The 22,913-nt window shown below is 38.2% G+C and overlaps 1 protein-coding gene across 7 annotated transcripts in view; it reads left to right on the top strand.

Annotated features, from left to right (window-relative positions):
• Window positions 1-22,239, top strand: part of HECW2 (HECT, C2 and WW domain containing E3 ubiquitin protein ligase 2) — a 446,556-nt gene extending 424,317 nt beyond the window's left edge. For all 7 annotated transcript variants that reach the window (XM_060411238.1, XM_060411235.1, XM_027965053.3 and 4 more), the window contains 2 exons: window positions 881-993; window positions 20,056-22,239. In XM_060411238.1, coding sequence (XP_060267221.1) covers window positions 881-993; window positions 20,056-20,167 — 225 coding nt within the window. In that variant the 3' untranslated portion in view covers window positions 20,168-22,239. The remainder of the gene's footprint in view (window positions 1-880; window positions 994-20,055) is intronic.
• The last annotated feature ends 674 nt before the right edge of the window (window positions 22,240-22,913 follow it).

Genomic DNA, 22,913 nt, shown 5'->3' with positions numbered 1-22,913 from the left:
CTGATTGCATGGTTCTTTGGTTCCATCACTGTACAGAACATCTCTAACTAGTCCAAGTGTCTCATTAGAGCTGGGAAGTACCGACTGCCATCCAAGAGTCCTCAGAACAACATCCACCTTCAGGGCAGTTTGATTCCTTCATCCAGAGGCCTTCCAAGTACTCTGCAGGCCAGCATCTCTGGCAATAGAAAGAGATAATCTTCAGTCTCATTTATCAAGAAATGATCCAGTTCCTTGATAGAGAGTCCCTTCTTTTCTTCCATCTAACTTTCCACAAATTTGAGATAACATTGAAGTTTAAGAATACTGGGAAGACTAACTCATTATTTTCTTATGGTGTTATAGTTATACAGATAAATTCTTTATTGATTGTAGCTAAAGAAATATCAGACATAAGGAAGCCTTTTGTTTGCTCAGACAATATCTTACAAGTAGTCTGGATCTTAGCTCCTTTGGATTACAGATCTGAGTCTCAGATTTGCAGGCCTATAAATTCTTTTTGTTTTTCATTCACCTCAAATTGATCAGGGACTGATGCTAAGTAGACTTAGGTTAATTGACACGTCCACTTTATTAATCTCTAATGGAAAGTATCCGTGGTTTAAGCTTCTAAGTTAAAGGATGTATAGGATGCTGTATTTTCTACAAACCGTCCACATCCCCTTTCCCTTTATAATGCACTGTCCTTCCTTGGGATTCTCCAGCTCTCTGTCAGAATTCTCACATTATAGTTATTGTGTCTCTATGGTTTTATCTTTTGAGCTTTACCACCAGTGAGCAGCATGCTGCTCTTCCCCAGGACCTCTGTATATGAATGACCTCTTTCCTAGAGACTGGTCTCTTGGCTTCACCTTCTCCTTCTGTTTTCTTGGGTTGCTAGTTTGTTACAGGCACATCCAGCATACCCTATGAAGGATTTGCTTCTCTCCGAGGCAGTAACGGCCCAAGAAGATTCTGTGTGGAGAAATGGGGGAAAATCACTGCTCTTCCCAGGTAAAGTAGAAAGCATTTCTTTACTGTCACTACAGTGCTCTAGGGGGGAACTTTAGCTTAAGTGTATGTTGACTTATTGCCGTTTCTATGTTGAAAGTTTGGAAGAGTAGAAAAAGCTTTTAGAATGAATTGATCTCAGATTACCTTTCTAAATGATGGAAAGAAAGATATTCCCAATCATACTTGAAGTACATATGTACATACCTTAAAATACAAAACACAACAGAACCAAAGCATTTGTTAGTGATAGGAGAAACAATGTTGTCATACTTGTAGTTCTAATTTATGTTTCAGAAGCTCTAGTTTTAAGTTTACCATTGGTAACTATTTTGAATCCCTTCACTAAAAACAATTAAATCATGTAAATATGTCTCTTCTATCTATCATACATGCCTTACCACCTTGTGAATGCTCTCTGCATTGTACTCTCATTCATAATAAAATGATATATTTCCTTGAGTGGAAAAAATTACTTTTCTGCTGCTACTAGTAAATATAAAAGACTAGTAAGGCAGCATCTGTGAATTTAAAAACTGGGTTGAATGGAGCAACCTGGAACTGAAGCAGAAGAAAAGCAGGGAGCAAATAAAGAGGAAGAGAGAAGAGTTAGTTTCAGAACTCCTTTATCAATCAGCAGTAATATATTGAATTTTTGAGTAAAAAGAATTTCAGATTGCCTCTCATTTTACTAATAATGAAACTGCTTTCTGGGGAGGTTAAATCTTCCCAAGTGATATTAAGTTCCCGATGATGTTATCCTGAGTTTAAGTACAGTCAGCCATCTATATCCATGAGTTCTGCATCTACGAATTCAGCCAACCACAGATTCCCAACAACTACAGGTCAAATATATTTTTTTGAAAAGTTTCCATAAAGTTACAGAAAACAAAAGTTGAATTTGCTACATGCTGGAAACCATTACTTAGTGTTTACATTATACTAGGTTTTCAAGCAATCTAGAGATGACTTGCTTCCCAGATGGCTCAGTGATAAGGAATCCACCTGCCAATGCAGGAGATGCAAGAGACATGGGTTCAGTCCCTGGGTCAGGAAGATCCCTCGGAGTAGGAAATGGCAACCCACCTAGTGTTCTTGCCTGGAAGATTCCATGGACAGAGGAGCCTGGCATGCTACAGTCCATGGAGTCACAAGAGTCATACAAAACTGAACACAGGATGATTTAAAGTATACAGGAAGACGTGCATAGGTTAGATGCAAATAATATGCCATTTTATATTTGAGCATCCATGGATTTTGGTATCTCTGAGGGAGTTCTGGAACCATCCCCTGGGGATGCCAAGACAACTGTACAGATGACTTTGAGAAACTTATTAAGAAGACTGACTTCTTAGCAGTTGTAAGGCACTGGTTTTTTTTTTGTTTTCTTCTTTTTTTTTTTTTTTCTGACTGCATTTTGTTTATTTATTTATTTATTTTTAATTTTAATATCTTTAATTCTTACATGCGTTCCCAAACATGAACCCCCTTCCCACCTCCCTCCCCATAACATCTCTCTGGGTCATCCCCATGCACCAGCCCCAAGCATGCTGCATCCTGCGTCAGACATAGACTGGCGATTCAATTCTTACATGGCACTGGTTTTTAAGAATAGCATTCTAAGCATAAACATGTAAAAAAGTGTTGCTGAAAATACAGATACAGAGAGCAATGAATAGAGCTTACTCAGGACTGACCTGAGCCACCTCTTTGGGTACATCTCAACTTGTGAACAGAGGTGCTTGCATGTAAACATCTAAGTATTAGCTGGCTGACTTGGTGTTCCAAATGTTAAAGATTTAATTTCATTATTTAAAGAAGAATTTTATTTTATTTTCCTTATGTCTAAAACATGGCTTTTCTTGCTTAAACCACATTTGCAACACAAAAGCAGATCTACACTCTCTGAGTAGGGCCTTTCACCTTTCTGAGAAACTCAAGGATGCATTAAAGAGGCACGAAAGGACAGATGAATTGTGTTCTTACTCTTGAAATCTGTTTTTGTAAAGATTTACTTTTGTAAAGTAGATGGAATAAACTGTAATAGTAGGAAGATATATCAGCTGTTCATATTTAATTACTGAAATTTTCACCAGACTTGGTGAGCAGAGAGGCAATTTGGTGTAAACAACAAACTTTAGCTTCAGAGAGACTAAGCTCTACCCCAGTTCTGTTACTTGCCTGCAGTGTAGTCTTCGAGAAGTTGCTTAATCTTTCTGAACCTCTGTTTCCTCATCTACATTGTAGGTCAGTAATTCTGAAGATTAAATGAAATCATGCATATAAAACATTTACTGCTGACCCTGGCCCACCTGATGATGGCTGCCATTATGACTTCTGCCATCATCATCTGTAATATATGTCAGGCTGCAGCTTATTAGAAAGAGTGCAGGGCTGGAAGTTAGAAGACCTGGAGTTCTTGGGAGGTTTGGATTTCTTGCCCACCTCTGCCACCAGCTGACTCTGGGACCAGAAAAGACCACTTGATCTCTCAGCCTGTTTCTCTACCTTTAAATGGCCAGGGAAGGGGTGTTCTGTTAGGTTCAGTTCATCAATAAGTAGCACTGACAGTTTGCTGAAGAATCTTGGGGGTCAGGCCATATTTACTTGTCTACTTCCCCCGGAGTTCCAGGAAGTTCATATACTTGACTCATCATAAATGGTGGGGTTCTTCATAGCATTGCATACATACAGTTGGGTAACAGGCATTGTTGTTTCTTCCTTTCGTCATTGTGACCTGACACTCTAGGTTCTAGATTCTAGTTCTACCCAGATTGTAAAAGTCATACATAAAGATGATATGAGGCACATCAGGCAAGCAGACTATTCTCATACCTTGCCTGTAACAGGCTCTAATGTTTTAAGTCCAGTGGGAGGAAAGGGCTACTTGACTATTCTACTTCACCAGTTCATCAACTTACATAGTTCATCAACTTACATAGCCTCGTTAGGAGATATGAGTGCAGATTTAAGCCCTTTGATCCACTAGTTATGTGATCCTAAGAGCCTGGATCCATCTCTGAAGAGTAGAAATAACAATGCCATGCTTAAGGAGTATTTGTGACAAGTGAGTGAGAATAATGTGCATGAAAGTCCTTAAGGATAGTATGTTTTCTTTGTTCTTTTAAACCTTTTATTATTCTTCTGGGAGCCACCACACTGCTGAAACTATTAAAATCTGCCCCACAAAAGTGGTACATTGGAAGAAAAACATAAAAGGAGAACTTCAACTCATGACCATACAGTTTTATCAGAAGTGATTTCTTCACTGATAACTGTCATCATGAAATGTGGCATGTTAAGTGCCAAAAAGATCTGTAAGATTGGCTCTGGTCTAAAGAGATGGTATATATGACTGAGCCCAGTTTTTCCTACTATCAGCACAGATACACTAAAACCATCATTCCTGCTGTTTCCTCCTAGGTTTAAGTTGTAGAACTAAAGAACTGGTCTGTACCAAGCTATTCAACCCCCATGTGTTTCTTTTTCTTATTTGTGAGATGATGTCTAACATTAAAAATGTGACATTGTACACACTGGATACAAAATGAATGGATATGCTTCTTCCTTATAATGTGTATTCCCTAGGAAGTCTGGCATCATCTTGTGTCAGGCAGGGGAGGCTGGCCCTGGAGAAGTGGAAGTGGAGGTGGATGTAAAGGATGAGAACAGGCAGCCCCAGCAGAAGGGAAGGCATCTTATTCTAGACATGGATGATTGAGGGCCTTTCAGCCTTTCAAGGAAGCAAATGAGTCTCATTCTCTTCTCAGACTTCCTAGTCCTCACTGCAATAGCAGTAAATAATGCTACGCACAACGTGGGCCGAAAAGTGTATTAAAGTATATAGGGGTGTCTCTGAAGCCGGAACAAGTTGAATCCGTGGCTCTCTTTTTCTATCTTTTGGTAATAAAGTAGCTAGAGACCAGATGGTAAATAATGATGGAGGCAGGCCGGTGTCTCTGTGGAGGTGTCTAACTTGAACACAATTACTGCACTTCCTGCTTCCTGGTTGGTAGTTAGCTCTGTATTTTGCATTTCTGTAGATTTCCTGTCCCCTGTGCTCTGATGGGCTTCAGTTCGGTTCAGTTCAGTCGCTCAGTCGTGTCTGACTCTTCGGAGACTGTAAATTCACTTTATGGCAAATGCTCTCTTAAACATTCTGAAAAACAGGCTGCTCACATGCCTGTAGGAAAATGCAGGTCAGATCCTCTCTCCCAGGGTGGTGTAGACTTTGTATGTTCTTCCCAGAGGCTCTTGCCCAGTAGGCAGTGGGAGAGCTGCTGTCGTAATGGGGGAGTGTTTGGTTTTGCCAAAGGAGGGAAACACTCATTTTAGAAAATGGCTGTGTCTGGAGATGATTATAAATACAATGCTGACCCAAATTAAAAAATAAAAAGTAATAGTTAATTATGAAATGAGTGTCTCAGGGAGACAGCTTTTCCAGTGGAATAGAACTTTAAAAGATAAAATAATTTTTAAAGATAAATATTTTTCATTAAAAAAAGTTTTTAATTGGTGTATACTTGATGAGGCAACATTATGTAAGTTACAAGTGTGCAATATAGTGGTTCACAATTTTAAAGATTATTCTCCATTCATTGTTATTATAAATTTTTGGCTATATTCCCAATGTTGTACAATATATCCTTAGAGCTTATTTTTTACATAAGTTTGTACCTCTTACTCCCTAACCCCTGTATTGCTAGACATTTTTTCACTTTTTAATCTTATGTAAAGAAAAGTGAAAAGTGTTAGTTATTCAGTCATGTCTGACTCTTTGTGATCCCATGGACTATAGCCTGCCAGGCTCCTCTGTCCATGGGATTCTCCAGGCAAGAATACTGGAGTGAGTAGCCATTCCTTTCTCCAAGGGATCTTCCCAACCCAGGGATTGAACCTGGGTCTCCCGCATTGCAGGCAGATTCTTTACCATTTGAGCCCCCAGGAAAGACCCATGTAAAGAAAAATTTTCACAGAAATGCCAAGAAGTTAAAAATAAAAGATGGGTATATAATATAAATATATATATAGTAATATATAACAAAATATATAATAAAATTAGTATGTATTATAGTATATCATTAATATTCTATAATATAATTAATAAATATTATAGTAATATATAATAAAAATATATAAAGATATATTTTTAGAGATATATAAAGATATAGTAATGTTAAAGAAATTAGAATAAAATTAAAGAATAGTAATATATAATAAAAATATATAAAGATATATTTTTAGAGATAACCTCTAAACATACTTCTACTCATTTGTACACAACATACACATACACGACACACATTTAAAAACAAGATACAATGAGAGCATATATACTGTTTATGACCTGCTTTTTGTTTATCAAATATTGCTAATCATGAACATCTTTCAGTGTCATGAAATATTGCTTTACAGTGTCATCAGTAATTCAGCCCTTCCTCCTCTAGTACAGATAGCATCGTCTACTGGCAAATTGAACTGTAAACTAGGAAATAGGAAAGTAAGTGAGGTGCTCATGTCACTCTCTTTAATTAAAAGAAAGTTCAGAACAAGAGACAGACACAGTAAAGATCCCTTGGTGCCCCCTCTTTTTTGTACTTGTCTTGAGGCATCCCTCCCTGGTCTCCCAACTCCCTACCATGTGCTGGTCAGCTGAGGGGCCTTGGTTAAGAGGAAATTGGCAGAAGACTCTCCTACAATAAAGTTGTCTGCTCCATGGTTTAATCTCTTATATAAGGCCATCTCCCACCCTTTCCCTTTCTTTCTTCTTACTCAATTCATGCTCTCTAATAATAATATTTTAAGGTTTTATTGTATCCTGCCTTTGAATCAGCATGTGCTAACAAAGATATACCCATGATGACTAGGAATATTACTTTATTAAAGATGCTTAAATATGCTATACCTTTTGGATTGGTCTTTACCTTGGGAAATGGATAAAATGTTCATAAAGCATACTTTGTCTAAAAAAAGAACTGCAGTAAATAATGTAAAACACTATTGAAATAATTTGTAGTTCCTAAATGGAGTAAAAGTATTGATAGTTTTCATTGTTGCTTCCAACAGAACTGAGTCTTTCAAGTCACAACAGCTATAAATCATAAAGTATGTGTTTGTGAATGACAAACATTACTGCTGATAAGGAATTGGTCATCCCCTTCTCTGTGGCTTCAAGACCAAAAACTAATTTGGGCTCATCTCTTTCCACCACCATAGTCTACCGCACGAGCCCCTCTCCACAAGGCTATTGCCATAGCCTGCTGTCTACATGAGTATTTCTGGTATATACATACTGTAGTTCGTTCTGTGCTCAGCAACCAAAGTGAGCTGAAATCTCCATATCACCTCCCTCCCCTACTTTTACCCATCAATGACTTCTAGTCATTAATCCAGACCTCTTGCTGAGGACTGACTACCAGGGGAGTGGCCTGGTCTGGCCTGCTACCCCAACCTCCACTCATACACTCTCCCCTCACCTGCTACAGCCACCAGCCTCCTCCTTGTTCCTCAAATTTACCAAACTTAACTCTACCTCAAGACTCTAGAACTTGCTGCCCCATCTCTTTTCTGCTGGTTCTGCATGTGACTGGCTTTGTCATCCCTAAGGACTCAGCTCAGTGCTCAGAAAGGCCCTCCAGGCTTCTGCTCCCAGTGTACCTATCATTCTGTCTTATCTTGTTTACTGTATAGGACTTACTTCAGTTCTGTCACTGTATACCTATTGACTATCTCCCCTCTCTAGGATCTAACCCTGTGAGAACAAGGAGCTTATTTGAATTGAATGTGGCTTTGCCTGTCATGCTAAACCATAGCACATAATATTTTTGGTAAGCTCTTAAGTTTAACATATGACTCTGGACCATTCCAGACAAGATATGCCAAAATCACTTTTATGTCTTTATACCCTCAACTAAACAATGGGGATAGGCACTAGTAATTACATTACTAAGTTGTTCTGGAGATGAAGTGAGCTGTTTTGTTGTTTTTCAGTTGCCAAGTCATGTCTGACTCTCTGCCACCCTGTGGACTGCAGCATGCCAGGCTTCCCTGTCCTTCACTGTCTCCCAGAGTTTGCTCAAATTCACGTCCATTGTGATGCCGTTAACCATCTCATCCTCTGCTGCTCTCTTCTCCTTCTGCCTTCAGTCTTTTCCCAACATCAGGGTCTTTTCTGATGACTCAGCTTTTTGCATCAGGTGGCCAAAGTGTTGGAGCTTCAGCTTCAGCATCAATCCCTCCAATAAGTATTCAGGGTTGATTTTCTTTAGAACTGACTGATTTGATCTCCTTGCAGTCCAAGGGACTCTCAAGAGTCTTCTCTAGTACCACAGTTCAAAAGCATCAATTCTTTGGCACTCAGCCTTCTTTATGGTCCAGCTCTCACATCCATACATGACTACTGGAAAAACCATAGCTTTGACTATATGAACCTTTGTTGGCGAACTGATGTCTTTGCCTTTTTTTTTTTTTTAATTTTGATTGGAGGCTAATTACTTTACAATATTGTGGTGTTTTTTTGACATACATTCACATGAATCAGCCATGGGTGTACATGTGTTCCCCATCCTGACCCTCCCTCCCACCTCCCTCCCCATCCCATCCCTCAGGGTCATCCCAGTGCACCAGCCCTGAGCACCCTGCTTCATGCATCGAACCTGGACTGGTGATCTATTTCACATATGCTGATATACGTGTTTCAATGCTATTCTCTCAAATCATCCCACCCTCGCCTTCTCCCACCGAGTCCAACAGTCTGTTCTTTACATCTGTGTCTCTTTTGCTGTCTCGCATATAGGGTCATCGTTACTATCTTTCTAATTCTATATATATGTGTTAATATACTGTATTGGTGTTTTTCTTTCTGACTTACTTTGCTCTGTGTAATAGGCGTCTTTACTTTTTGATATGCTATCTAGGTTTGCCATCACTTACAATGGGCAAAGTGCTTAAAATGGTGCCTAACACATCATTCAGAAGGCAATGGCACCCCACTCCAGTACTCCGCCTGGAAAATCCCGCGGACGGAGGAGCCTGTAAGGCTGCAGTCCATGGGGTTACTGAGGGTTGGACACGACTGAGCAACTTCACTTTCACTTTTCACTTTCATGCATTCGAGAAGGAAATGACAACCCACTCCAGTGTTCTTGCCTGGAGAATCTCAAGGACGGGGGAGCCTGGTGGGCTGCCGTCTATGGGGTCACAAAGAGTCGGACACGACTGAAGTGGCTTAGCAGCAACACATCGTTCAATTAATTCAGATGTTTTGACTGTTGTCACTAATCCCTATCCTTCAGAGCTCACCTGGCATTTTACAGTTTTTAGATATTTAAGAAATGTGCTGTATCCAGCCAGGATGTTTGTATTTTGTTTGAGTTCTCAATCTGGAACTACTCCTTACTGGGTTTTCTTCTGATGGGTTTAAATTCTTACATTTGAAAAGTATGTATTCTTAATCTTTTCCCAGGGCTACCCACAGGTGAGACATGACCTGCTTACCAGGCACAGTTTGAAGAATTTCTTCTGCTGATTATTCCCCATGCAGGAATTCCCACTGTGGGAACATTCTACACTGTATTTATAGATCCAGTTCATTTTAACCCAGGCAACCTAATAAAACTTAAGAATAAGATATTAGTTAGTAATCTAATTCCTTTAATAAGCCTTTAGATACTAATTACCTTGTGGGAGATATAAGTTGATCTCTTGTCAACATGGACTTTAAAACCTAGAGAAGGGACTAACAGATATTTCAATGAACAGATAACCAACATCATTGCCAGATGGTGTATCACACACGGGTAGTGGGTGTAGTAAGTGCCATAGAATTCCTTTCCGTTGTTTCACATTTACTGAACACCTGGTAAGAGTCAGGGTTGTGCTGTGCCACCAGGATTGCACAAATACTTGTGAACTTGTCTTAGTGAGAATTCCTGCCCTAAATCCCATGGTCTAAGAAAATGTTAGTGGGGATAAAAGAGAAATTGTGAATATTTATAAAAGTCATGATAAAAGTTATAGCTTTATTTGTGTTAATAAATTTAGGCTAACAAAGCAATCACTGAATTACTTCAGTTGAATTGGTCACTCCGTGTGATTGGGAACTGTGTATTTCTCATGCCAGTTACAAGCTCTAAATTCATCATCTTCATCCTTCTCCATTTCCTCTATTGCCTGTTGTGTTTAATAGCACCTCTGCCACCTCATGCTCCACACCCACTCACTAGCTGCCTTTAATGCATGGAATGAATGGAAAAGGTTTCTGCATTCACATCCAGTCTGGGCTCCTGTCACTCACGCACTTGAGTTCTCAAGTTTCCTGCAGTGCTTCCTCTCGCTTCTGGGCAGTCTGCTGGGAACGTCCTTCTCTTTGTTGTTGAACCAGAAAAACCCTACACACCTTCAAATCCTTCAAGGCTTGGCACAAATAGTGTCCTCTCTAAAGCCTTTCTTGACTCCACAGAGCAGACTCGTTACTCGTTGTATGCAGGGTCACTAATAGCCCATAGGAATCTTTTTGGAGTAGACAGAGGTTTCTTATAGTTTTCTGGAGAAAAGCAGCCCTGAGCTAGGGATTGTGAGTTGGTGAGCAGAGTCAAAGGTAGGCTGCATTTCAGACCCCTAGTATAGAGCACAGACTGCGTAACCTTTGGCAGGTTCCATTTGCCTGCACATTTTGTTTTCAGAGTATAAACATCTTGTAGGCAGAGACCAGACTATTCATCCTCATATACAAAGGGACAGCTCAACATCTGGCATGCAGTATGACCTCAGAACTTGTTTGTTCAATGAATTAAGAAATAAATGAAATGTAAATTGAAAAATTAATTTTTATTCATCAGGGCACTTTGTATAGGAATGCCAAGCTTTCAAATATGGGGCCTTCAAGGGGATACATAATCAAAGAGAGTCTGAAGGTGCGGGGTCCCTGGAGAGCCTAAGAAGAGAGCCCCTCTTTACCCACCTCACAGCCCAGCTCCTGGCCGACTCTGCCCCTTCATCCGGGCTGCCCTGCCAGCAAGACTGCCTGAACACCTGATTCCCTTGTGGGGAAGCCAGGCTCAGATGGGGAGAATTTGAGCTTGACAAGTAAACTTGGTCAGGAGTGCTCCTATTTCCACAGAAATCATGACATTAAAGTGTGATATTCTAATATCCTTTAGGGATTTTCCAGAATGCTTTTAAGTATTTGTTTTTTGATTTATTAATTACCCGGTGAAAAGGTTGAAATAGGAGTAGGGAAACAAATCAGAAGGATTAGGCACCACTGCCAATTGAAAAGAGTACTGACAAAACACATTCTAAATGATAATGCAAATAAAAAGGATTTATTAGATTTATATACATTTTATTTCTAGGGCTATATCTACTAGATAAAATGAAGCCCATGGTTTTCTCATTCTCTGTTTAGAATCTTGATTCTAATTTCTTCTTTGCCTCATATTTTGAGTCCTTATAAGCTTCCAGAAGTCACGTCTGGAAGAATCAATTTATAAATGCATACACATACAAAAACACATTGATCAATTAATCAATCTATGAAACCAGATATAATTGTGATTCTTTGGGCTCACTGGATTTGGATAATAGACTTGTCTATATCTATAGGAAAGAAAAGAGGGTTAAGCATATGACCTCCTGGTTAACATTTAAAGAATCCAGAAAGCACCAAGAGATCTATTAAGTCAGACCAGATGTCTGGAGGGCCTTTAAATCTTCTTTATATTAATGCCAGCATGATTTCCCAAAGACTAGTTCAGACCTGCCCTCCTTGAGTGGTTCTGCCTGCGTAGAGTAAAATGAGGTAAACTCATTATAGCCTTAGTGTGGCTGGCTTTGAAAGATTTGAAAAATGTTCTTTTATTGAGACTGAATAACTGGATGTGCTTTTGTTGCCAATATCAACATAGTCCAAGGGCCCTTCTGTTATTTTCTGCTAGAGTTTTCTTAGGACATGGAATGGGGTGGGAGAGGGGTTGTGAGAAGCCTCAGAGGATTGTGTTTTGTTTTGCTTTTTTTTTCCCCTGTTCTTGGCTCACACAGCAAGTTGATGGTAAATATTGGGCAATTTATTTAACCACATGATTCCTCAATTTCCTTATTAGCAATGCTGTCTTGTTTATAAGGAGTTTTGAAATTTTTGCAAGCACAGAAAACTCTGCTGAGAATAGCCAATATAGATATCTTATTTCTAATGTAATTGATGTCTCTCCAATAGTGGAGCCTACCTGCGTCAGACTCATTTAGACTGATAGTTAAAAAGCAGATCCCTAGGCCCACCCCAGACCTTCTAAAGTAGAATTTCAGAGGGTGCACCTAAAGTCTCCATTGTAAACAAGTTTCTTGGATGATTCTGGTGAATTCCCCCTATATCTCTCTGAATATCTCTGCTTTGTGGTGAGCCTGAGATAGAACTTGTTGGTTAGAGCACCCGAAAAATCCCCTGGTATCTCCCAGACTTTTCTGAACTGACCAAATCTGGACCATTTTCCCTGAAGCTCCTGTATGTTTTGATTGAGTCATTCATTTAAAAAATATTTGAAGCTTTATTTTTCTAATTTCTGTCCTCAAAATGTGTGTAATCTGGTAAGGTGTTGAGGACCAGCAGTTTAAAATCATGAAGTAGGATGAAATGAACACTCAGGCTTCCAAAACTGAAAAAACCAAAGCATTACTTTCCCTGCTTTCAGTTTAATGTTGGACTTCCCCTAGGAACCCAAGGTTGTGGTCTATTCTTGATTTGACTTTGGGGGAACCATTTAATCTTTCTACAGTTTCCCCCTCAACAATACATACTTTCTCCATCCTCATGAAACAGTTTCCATAGGAGCTGTTCAGTTTATTCAGAAGGAAAGTTCTGTTATGGTAACTATATATTGTGCAACCAGGTGCAATTTAGGAATCCATGATAGCTTTAGGTTAAGGATCAATGATGGTGATTACGTCTTGTGACTGAAGAGGATCAAAAAAGTTGTCCAGTCCTTCCTTTTGTATTGAGAACTGAATAAAAAATATGAGTATCCAGGCTTATGGATTTACTGAATAAGTTACTGAACAGCAGAGACATTCAGAGTTCCTGTTTCTTGCTCAGAAACCTGGGAGGATGAAAGGACTGCTGTTGACTCCCAGCTTCGCACCACTGCCCTTGATAGGGGTGATGCTGCTATATTACACTTATTACACTTAAATACCTCTTCGTAGGCTATGCTACTACATTTAGACCTGTAGCAGTTTTCCAAAGCTGCATCACCAATTACCACCAATTTAGCAGCTTAAAACAACATGGTTACTATGTCACTGTTTCTGTAATCAGGAGTCTGAGCACGATTGAGCCAGGTCTTCTGCTCAGCACCTGGAAGCTGAGATCAAAATGTCAGCTGGATTGCATTCTCATCTGGAAGCTCAACTAGGGAAGGACCTGCTTCCAAACTCCCTTAGGTTGTTGGTAGAATTTATTGCTTGCATCTACAGAATTCATGGCAGTCTACCTCTTCAAATCCAGCAACAGTGAGACTCTGATTTCTAGATGCTCTTTTAAAAGTCTCACCTAATTAGGTCAGGCCCAAGTTCAGGATCATCACCCTTTTAATTAACTTAAAATCAACTGATGTGAGACTTAATTATATCTTCAATATATCTTCACCCTTGCCATATTCTATTGGTTACAAATTACAGGTCCCCTGTCATACTTAAAAGATCGGGATTATACAAAGGCATGGGTCATGGCAGATCATGTTAGAATTCTTCATACCACAAGACCACAGTGAATTAAACTTCATCATTCAATCCAAGTATGCATAAGAAGTTAATTGGAGGATTAAAACATTACTGTTTATGAATTGTCATCCTAATGTATTTGATTATTTTGTTAATTCTTGATGAGGTAAAATTAACCTTCAGTTAAGAGAAATTATTTGGTTATCAAGAGGGAAGAAACAGGCTTAACAGGCATGTGATAGACATACTACACCTACAGTCCTGTCCTGTCCTAAGAAACCATAATTAGTAATAATTGGGCTTCCCTAATGGCTCAGACATGGAACAAGAGACTGGTTCCAAATAGGAAAAGGAGTACATCAAGGATGTAATATTGTCACCCTGCTTATTTAACTTATATGCAGAGTACATCATGAGAAACGCTGGGCTGGAAGAGGCGCAAACTGAAATCAAGATTGCCAGGAGAAATATCAATAACCTCAGATATGCAGATGACACCACCCTTATGGCAGAAAGTGAAGAGGAACTAAAAAGCCTCTTGATGAAAGTGAAAGAGGAGAGTGAAAAAGTTGGCTTAAAGCTCAACATTCAGAAAATGAAGATCATGGCATCTGGTCCCATCACTTCATGGCAAATAGATGGGAAAACAGTGGAAACAGTGTCAGACTTTATTTTTCTGAGCTCCAAAATCACTGCAGATGGTGATTACAGCCATGAAATTAAAGATGCCTACTCCTTGGAAGGAGTTATGACCAACCTAGATAGTATATTGAAAAGCAGAGTTATTACTTTGCCAACGGTTTTTCCAGTGTTCATGTATGGATGTGAGAGTTGGACTGTGAAGAAAGCGGAGTGCCGAAGAATTGATGCTTTTGAACTGTGGTGTTGGAGAAGACTCTTGAGGGTTCCTTGGAGTGCAAGGAGATCCAACCAGTCCATTCTAAAGGAGATCAGTCCTGGGTGTTCATTGGAAGGACTGATGCTGAAGCTGAAACTCCAATACTTTGGCCACCTCATGCGAAGAGTAATTCATTGGAAAAGACCCTGATGCTGGGAGGGATTGGGGGCAGGAGGAGAAGGGGACGACAGAGGATGAGATGGCTGGATAGCAAAACTGACTCAATGGACATGAGTTTGAGTGAGCTCCGGGAGTTGGTGATGGACAGGCAGGCCTGGCATGCTGTGATTCATGAGATCACAAAGAGTTAGACATGACTGAGCGACTGAACTAAACTTAACTGAATGGCTCAGACTATAAATAGCCTGTCTGCAATGTAGGAGACCCAGGTTCAGTCCCTAGGTCAGCAAGATCCCCTGGAGAAGGGAATGGCTACCCACTCCTGTATTCTGGCCTGGAGAATTGCCTGGACCACTGTCCATAGGATCACAGAGTTGGACATGACTGAGCAACTAACACTTTCACTTCAGGGATTATTGCTTAACTAGAGAAAGGGTTTACTTGAATTATTTTATTTCCTAGTTTCCCCAGTATGATTCAGTTCACAAAAATGAATTCACACATATCTATTTGAGACTACACCTATATAAAATGAGTTACTCTTTTAAGAGTTGTCCCAAAAGTTGATCTATCATACTCTTTGGTACACTAGCACTACCAAAAGCAAAAAAAGACAAGGAACAACTTCTGGTAGGTGTAAACATTAGAGATTATCTTTTCAACATTTCTTATCACAGCACCATGCTGAAGAAAGACAATATATTAAAAATGGATAGCAGGTAATCAGGTTAATATTGCTGTATAAATAAAACGCATAACTAAACACTGGGTTGGCCAAAAAGTTCTAATATTTCCATGTGATGTTACAGAAAACGCTGACAAAACCTTTTGGCCAACTCAGTAAAAAGGTGAACAGGCTAGAAGAGATTCAGTTCAGTTCAGTTCAGTCACTCAGTCGTGTCCGAGTCTTTGCAACCCCATGAATCACAGCACGCCAGACCTCCCTGTCCATCACCAACTCCCGGAGTTCACCCAAACTCATGTCCATAGAGCTGGTGATGCCATCCAGCCGTCTCATCCTCTGTCGTCCCCTTCTCCTCCTGCTGCCTACCCCTCTCAACATCAGGGTCTTTTCCAATGAGTCAACTCTTCGCATGAGGTGGCCATAGTATTGGAGTTTCAGCTTCAACATCAGTCCTTCCAGTGAACACCCAGGACTGATCTCCTTTAGGATGGACTGGTTGGATCTCCTTGCAGTCCAAGGGACTCTCAAAAGTCTTGTCCAGCACCACAGTTCAAAAGCATCAATTCTTCGGCACTCCGCTTTCTTCACAGTCCAACTCTCACATCCATACATGAACACTGGAAAAACCATAGCCTTGACTACATGGACCTTTGTTGGTGAAGTAATATCTCTGCTTTTCAATATACTATCTAGGTTGGTCATAACTTTTCTTCCAAGGAGTATGTGTCTTACCATCTGCAGTAATTTTGGAGCTCAGAAATATAAAGTCTGACACTGTTTCCACTGATTCCCCATCTATTTCCCAAGAAGTGATGGGACCAGATGCCATGATCTTCGTTTTCTGAATGTTGAGCTTCAAGCCAACTTTTTCACTCTCCTCTTTCACTTCCATCAAGAGGCTTTTTAGTTCCTCTTCACTTTCTGCCATAAAGGTGGTATCATCTGCATATCTGAGGTTATTGATATTTCTCCTGGCAATCTTGATTCCAGCTTGTGCTTCTTCCAGCCCAGTGTTTCTCATGATGTACTCTGCATATAAGTTAAATAAGCAGGGTGACAACATTACAGCCTCGATGTACTCCTTTTCCTATTTGGAACCAGTCTGTTGTTCCATGTCCAGTTCTAACTGTTGCTTCCTGACCTGCATATAGGTTTCTCAAGAGACAGGTCAGGTGGTCTGGTATTCCCATCTCTTTCAGAATTTTCCAGAGTTTATTGTGATTCACATAGTCAAAGGCTTTGGCATAGTCAATAAAGCAGAAATAGACGTTTTTCTGGAACTCTCTTCCTTTTCCATGATCCAGCGGATGTATGGCAATTTAGTGAGAGATAATACAAGAGTAAATCTCTTTATTTTGAAGTATTTCTTACAAGTCAATAAGAAATCCTAAAACTTTATATGATAAATTTATTTCACACTCATAAGATAACTGTTATTAAAAAAAAATAACAAGTGTTGGAGAGGATATAGAAAAATTGGAACCCATGTTCATTGCAATACTTTTTTACAATAGTCAAAATGTAAAAATAACCGAAGTGTCAGTCAATGGTTGAATGGATTAACCAAACATAGTATATACAAACAATGGAATATTATTCAGCTGGGAAAAAAGGAAATTGCAACTTATGCTATAACACGGACCTGGAAAATGCTAAGTGAAATAAGCCAATCACAGGGGATGAATATTGTATGATTCCACTTATATGAGGTACTTAGAGTAGTCAAATTCATAGAGACAGGAAATAGATTGGTGGTTGCTTCCATTGGGGTGGAAGAAAATGGGAGTTAGTGTTCAATGGGTACAGATTTTCAGTTTGGAAAGGGAAAGAATTCCTAGAGATGGATAATGGTGATGGTTGCAGAACAATGTGAATGTACTTAATGCTACAGAACTGTGTACTTGACAGTGGTTATCAATGTGATGTGATGTGTGTTTATCAAAATAAAAATTTTTGAAGAAAAAATAAATGGGCAAAGTAGATGAACATGTAGATCATGAAACGGGAAATGTTACAAATAAGCTGACTTGGGGAAAGAGTCTCAGCCTTGTTGGTAGCCAGTGAAGTGAAAATGTTTAAATTTCATCTAAAAGAAGTACCGTTTTTAGTCTAATGGTATAATGAATGTTATGGTTCTCACACACAAAGCCTGGATGATAATTATATTCAAACTGTACTTCATTTCTTTCCTTCTTCCTCCCCTTTCCCTATAACAGATTTAAAGTTTTCAGTTAGTATTTTTATACCAGTGTTTTACACAAGATAGATATTTAAACCAGTTCTAACACTTTCACTACACTAGTTCAGTTTCTTTAAAAAAAGTAAAATGTTCTTCTTGAGACCCAAGTTAAGGCTCTGATATAAGGAGGTATAATATGTACTATGTTAAATGCAATTTTGAAATAGTTTATGAAAAAGTATTTGATTGCAAAGATTGATTACATGATTTTTCCCCAATATATTCTAGAGTTTGTAATATCAAGAACTTGTAAACTCTGAGCCAGTTCTATTTCTGTGTCCTAAAATTGGTACAGACAGTCCCAGACCCAGGAAGGTTTGACTTAGAATTTTTTGACTTTATAGTGGTTTGAAAATGATATGAGACTTTTCTGGTGGCTCAGTGGTGAAGAACCTGCCTGCCAATGCAGGGGTCATGGGTTCAGTCCCTGGGTCAGGAAGATTTCCTGGCGAGCTACAGTCGATAGGGTCACAAATAGCTGAACATGACTGAACGCGCACACACAAAAGTGATACACTTTCAGCAGAAATCAAATTTTTAGTTTTCAAAAGTCATGATCTTTTCCTAGGCTAACAATATTCAGTGCTATACTTCTTCATGATGCTGGACAGCATCAGTGAGCCTCAGCTCCTAGTCAGCCATGTGATCACCAGGGTAAAAAAAAAAAAAAAAAAAAAAAAAAAGTACACATACAACCATTCCATACCCATACAAACATCCTGTAACTCAATAAATTACATGAGATATTCAACTCTTTATTATAGAAAAGGCTTTGTGTTAAATGATGTTGCCCGACTGTAGGCCAATGTAAGTGTTCTGAGCATGTACAAGGTAGTCTAGGCTAAGCTGTGATGTTCAGTTAGTTAGGTGTATCACATGCTTTTTTGGCTTATGATATTTTCAGTTTATGAGGGGTTTATCAGTATATAACCTCACTATAAGCTGAGGAAGACCTGATTTTTCTAATATGACAGTGCCCTTTGTGTTAATGTTTTTAATAAGCTATGTGGCCACACACCTGCTTTATTTATTATCTCTTTGTTGTCTCAGTTTCCACAAGTCATGATTATCCTTTGGCAATTTAATGAAGGCAATTAGAGTAAATGTTTTTGATGGTAATGAAATGTACCTAAAAATGCACCTCTTATTAATTGGTCAAACACTGTGAGCCAGGCATTGAATTAAGTGTGTTTCTGTGATTTCATTTAATTCTCATATCCTCTGAGACAAATAATAGTGTTTCTGTGATTTCATCTAATCCTCATATCCTTCTGAAACAAATAATATGATTCTCATTTTATAAATGAGAAATTGAGTGGCAGGTTTTTAATAATTCACTGCAAATCACACAGCTGGTTGATAATGCTGAAATTCAAACTGAAGTTTCTCCAACTGCAAACCTCTGATCTTCCCACAATACTACACTGCAGCTAGGAATATAACTATATTTATCTCTTAAATATTAAAGTTATTTATAAGAATAAAAGTTTAAAACCATGTGATTTTGTAATAACAGCCTGTTAGTGATCACAGCTCCTAAAATTCCGTATTAATTCAGGAGCAGTTTTTAAAAGCAAAGTTGGTTAGCTCCTGCAAACAAACTGTTGTACCTTCCAAATAAAATGCTTCCTATTTCATGTCAAAAGTGCAGATTTGCTTCCCGATAAGACATGCTATTTGGAGGTTGTCTATTTTTTTATTGTGATTCAGGTGCAAATAACAGGAAAGCATATTTTTTCCTATCTTGGCCAAAGGGGAGGTATTTCTAAAAAAGAATGTAACATAATGATTTAAATGGCCATTATTTTGCATCATGAATTAGGAGAAATCAGATTATAGCACAGGAGTCAAAGAAGTAACAATGGTCTACTGACTACGACAGGAAAGTCCAGCCAGGGAATTTCCCAAAGCTCTAAGCCATGAGGTCTTCAGAGACACTCAGTGCTCTTCCCTGACCAACAAAATGAAAAAATGCAAAACCATTGACTTTTTAAGAAACATTCAGGCAAATGCCAACTCTGAAAACAAATTACTTTGCAAGAGCTTATCTTCATGACTTTTAGCAGGGCTGTGGGGGGGGTAGGGGGGAATCTAACATCAAAAGAAATAAAAATACAAATTTGTCTTTGCAATTCTTAGACAACTAAACAAGTAGTAATATATATGTCATATAGATTTTAAATGATTGTGAAAATGTAAAGAGATAATTTTTAAAGATATTATTTCCCTTAAAAGAATTCAGTTCTGAATTGTTCAAGTCAAAACATTTTCAAAGTGTTTCCAAAAGGAGTATGAAAATTGGCAACAAACCAATTTGAATATGAAAGTCAAGCATGCACAGACACCAGAAGAAAGGATCTCATTTCACTCAAAGCATTCTGAACTCTGTACTGCTTCTTCTGTTTGCAGAGCTCACACTTGTTTTAACCGTCTGGATCTCCCTCCATACCCATCCTTCTCCATGCTTTATGAAAAACTCTTGACAGCAGTTGAAGAGACCAGTACCTTTGGACTTGAGTGACCTGGAGGCAAAATGCCCAGCTCTGTGTAGACAGGCAATTCCGGAAGCTGCCTTCCTGAAGAATGGCTGAACGTTGGAAGTTTCGAGAGTCGCTTCCATTAGAGTAAAGCTGAATGCTGTTATTTTCCAGGAACGGATGCTCTGCCACATTTGGGTACTGGATATGATGATGATCCTCTTGGAAGGATTTGGGTGAGCTTGATGCCCAGGGAACCACCCAACAGTCTTTCAATCAACAGTTCTTGACTGCCAAACTTTTTTCCATTTGTTATGTTCCAAGACAAAGATGAACCTGTACACGATCAGCTCCATGGTAACTTTCAGAGACTCAGGAGAATCATGAAACTTACCTTTGAACATGGTTCAAGCCAAACTGGCAGCACTTGGCCCAATCTCCAAATTAGTGCAAGTTAAATAGTATAATAAAAACAAATATATTTCCTGAAAATACATTCATTTAAGCCCTAAGTTATAACAGAATATTCATTTTCTTGCTTATGATTACCTGCATGGTGTGTACTATAGGTTTCAGCTTTCATGGGACACAAGTGGAAAATGAAACCAAGTCAATATGAGGTAACCTTTAAGATTTGCAATAAGGTGGTCTGTGACAATGTATATGCAAAGTGATATGTGTGTAATTATGGCTGAAGACAAACTGTTATACAATGAATTACTAATGACAGATTTTATGCTTTATAATGCATGAAAACAATTTTAAAATAATTAGCAATTAATCACAGCGTATCAGGAAAAAAGTACACAGTGAGTTCTGTTTATTTTTTATAGTTTCATTATATTTATGTTCTCTAAGATGTAGATAAGAATCTACCTATCATACTATATGTATCATCTGTTCCATTTTCATATTCCATGCTTATTCGGGCATCATGCTTGTATGTATCCTTTTAAGTACTCTCAAGGGAACAAAAGGGCCTTTTATTTTTATAAAGGTACAAAAAATTCCCCAAAATATTTTGCACTGAATGTACCAAAGTTGAAGGGACATTATAATATGACTAACAACAACTCCATCACTTGACAAGTATAATAGAAAATAGCTTCTAAATCCAACTTTCTTCACAGTGCCATGTCTACCACTACAAGGACTGTGCATCTAAGTAATAATTTTTTAAGACTCACTATATGTGATAGTATGATATGCATTTATTTAAAATGCATTAGACTCTTCCATCCATCAAATACTTTACAGGATGGCATTTAATACAGATATTTCGTATTTCCCCCACTGCTTTTTATTTGTACAGCATCATTAAACACTAAGCTCAGTTAGGGAGCCATCAGCAACACCCAAGAGATCAGCTCTCTTTAGTAATAAGAATTCCATTTTCCCTCATCAGTGAAGACATCACAAATTGAAAGTCTCAGTACTATATTTCTAAGTCTGCATTTTCACTGATGCATAATTTTCTTATCAATATTAAGAAACAGTTTTTCTATAATATCTCATAAACTGCATGACATCACTAGTGTTGTCTCTACTTAGTTTATCAGAGGGTGTTTTTCATTTTTATTACTTTGGGGTTACTCACCATCATGGTTTATTTCTTGACTTATGGCCGCAACTAACCAGGTGTTCGATATAATTAAGTTAAATTGAGGGTAATAAAAGCATTGGAGTAAACATTTGGTTTGCCAGCCTATGGTATTACAGGCATTGCCCAAACACTTCTTTGAGAACAACATTTATAGTAGCCATGGAATTCCTGTTATAGGGTGTTAGCAATCTTATGTTTTATAGAGGTCAAATGCATGATTTTCATAGATTGTTGATGATGGTAAGAACCGATTACACTGTTGGTTAAACTACATTTACTATGGGGACCCTCAAGAGGAATACTACTTGTTGTATTCCTACACTAAAGGCAGGTACTGCAGTGTGGAGAAACATTCTGGGAAAAAAGGTTACAACAATCTGGAAGTAAGAAGGAAAGATTTATCTGTGTACTATAATTGTATCGGAAAGAAAGGGAAGAAAAAAGCTTAACTGGAAATGTTAGTTTGTACTTACTTTATCATGAATATAAGTATATATTTAATTTTACAAACTATTTTTACTTGTTTGTATTTTTTTCATTATAAGGGAAAATAGTATAACATACTTTTTAAAAAACACATTTTTGATGGTATATAAGATGTTTCAGAGCTGGCATTCCCTAAGTAGCTGATAGAAGGTTTCAAAAATACAGCATTTCTTTCAAAACTATTTTCATAGACCATGTTAGTTTGAATTTTGGTTTGTGACACTTTGTTGTCATTGTCTGCATTATTAGGTAAGCGATTTGAAATAAAATATATCTCTTTAATTATTTATTTCCAAATACCAGTATAATCATTAATTGTTACCATTCTCAGAATTGGAAATTATCCAAGATGTACCTATTACATCAGAATACCATGATAACGGATCTCTTATTTTTCATTTATATCAACAAAAGAATCTGATAATAACTATTTAAAACATTAAATAACATTTCCACAGAATAAATTCAACTTTAATATACTCTACAAATAGAAATATCCATGAATATTTTCTTCTGGACTATGAACCTAGATAATTTGGCTGTCTGGTCTTGTTTTCTTTAAAATGCTCATAAATGATGCATATAGTATACCGTTTTATAAAAGACAGTCATGATGCATCAAATGTATGTGGACATCTCTTAGGTGATAGAAGAGGCATTGGCATTCACTCTGTGCCAGCTGCTATGGTTGATGGTTGAGC

Source organism: Ovis aries, chromosome 2 (assembly GCF_016772045.2).
Source record: "Ovis aries strain OAR_USU_Benz2616 breed Rambouillet chromosome 2, ARS-UI_Ramb_v3.0, whole genome shotgun sequence".
NCBI lineage: Eukaryota > Metazoa > Chordata > Mammalia > Artiodactyla > Bovidae > Ovis > Ovis aries.
Note: the sequence above shows the minus strand (reverse complement) of the source record. Positions and strands in the feature narration are given on the sequence as shown.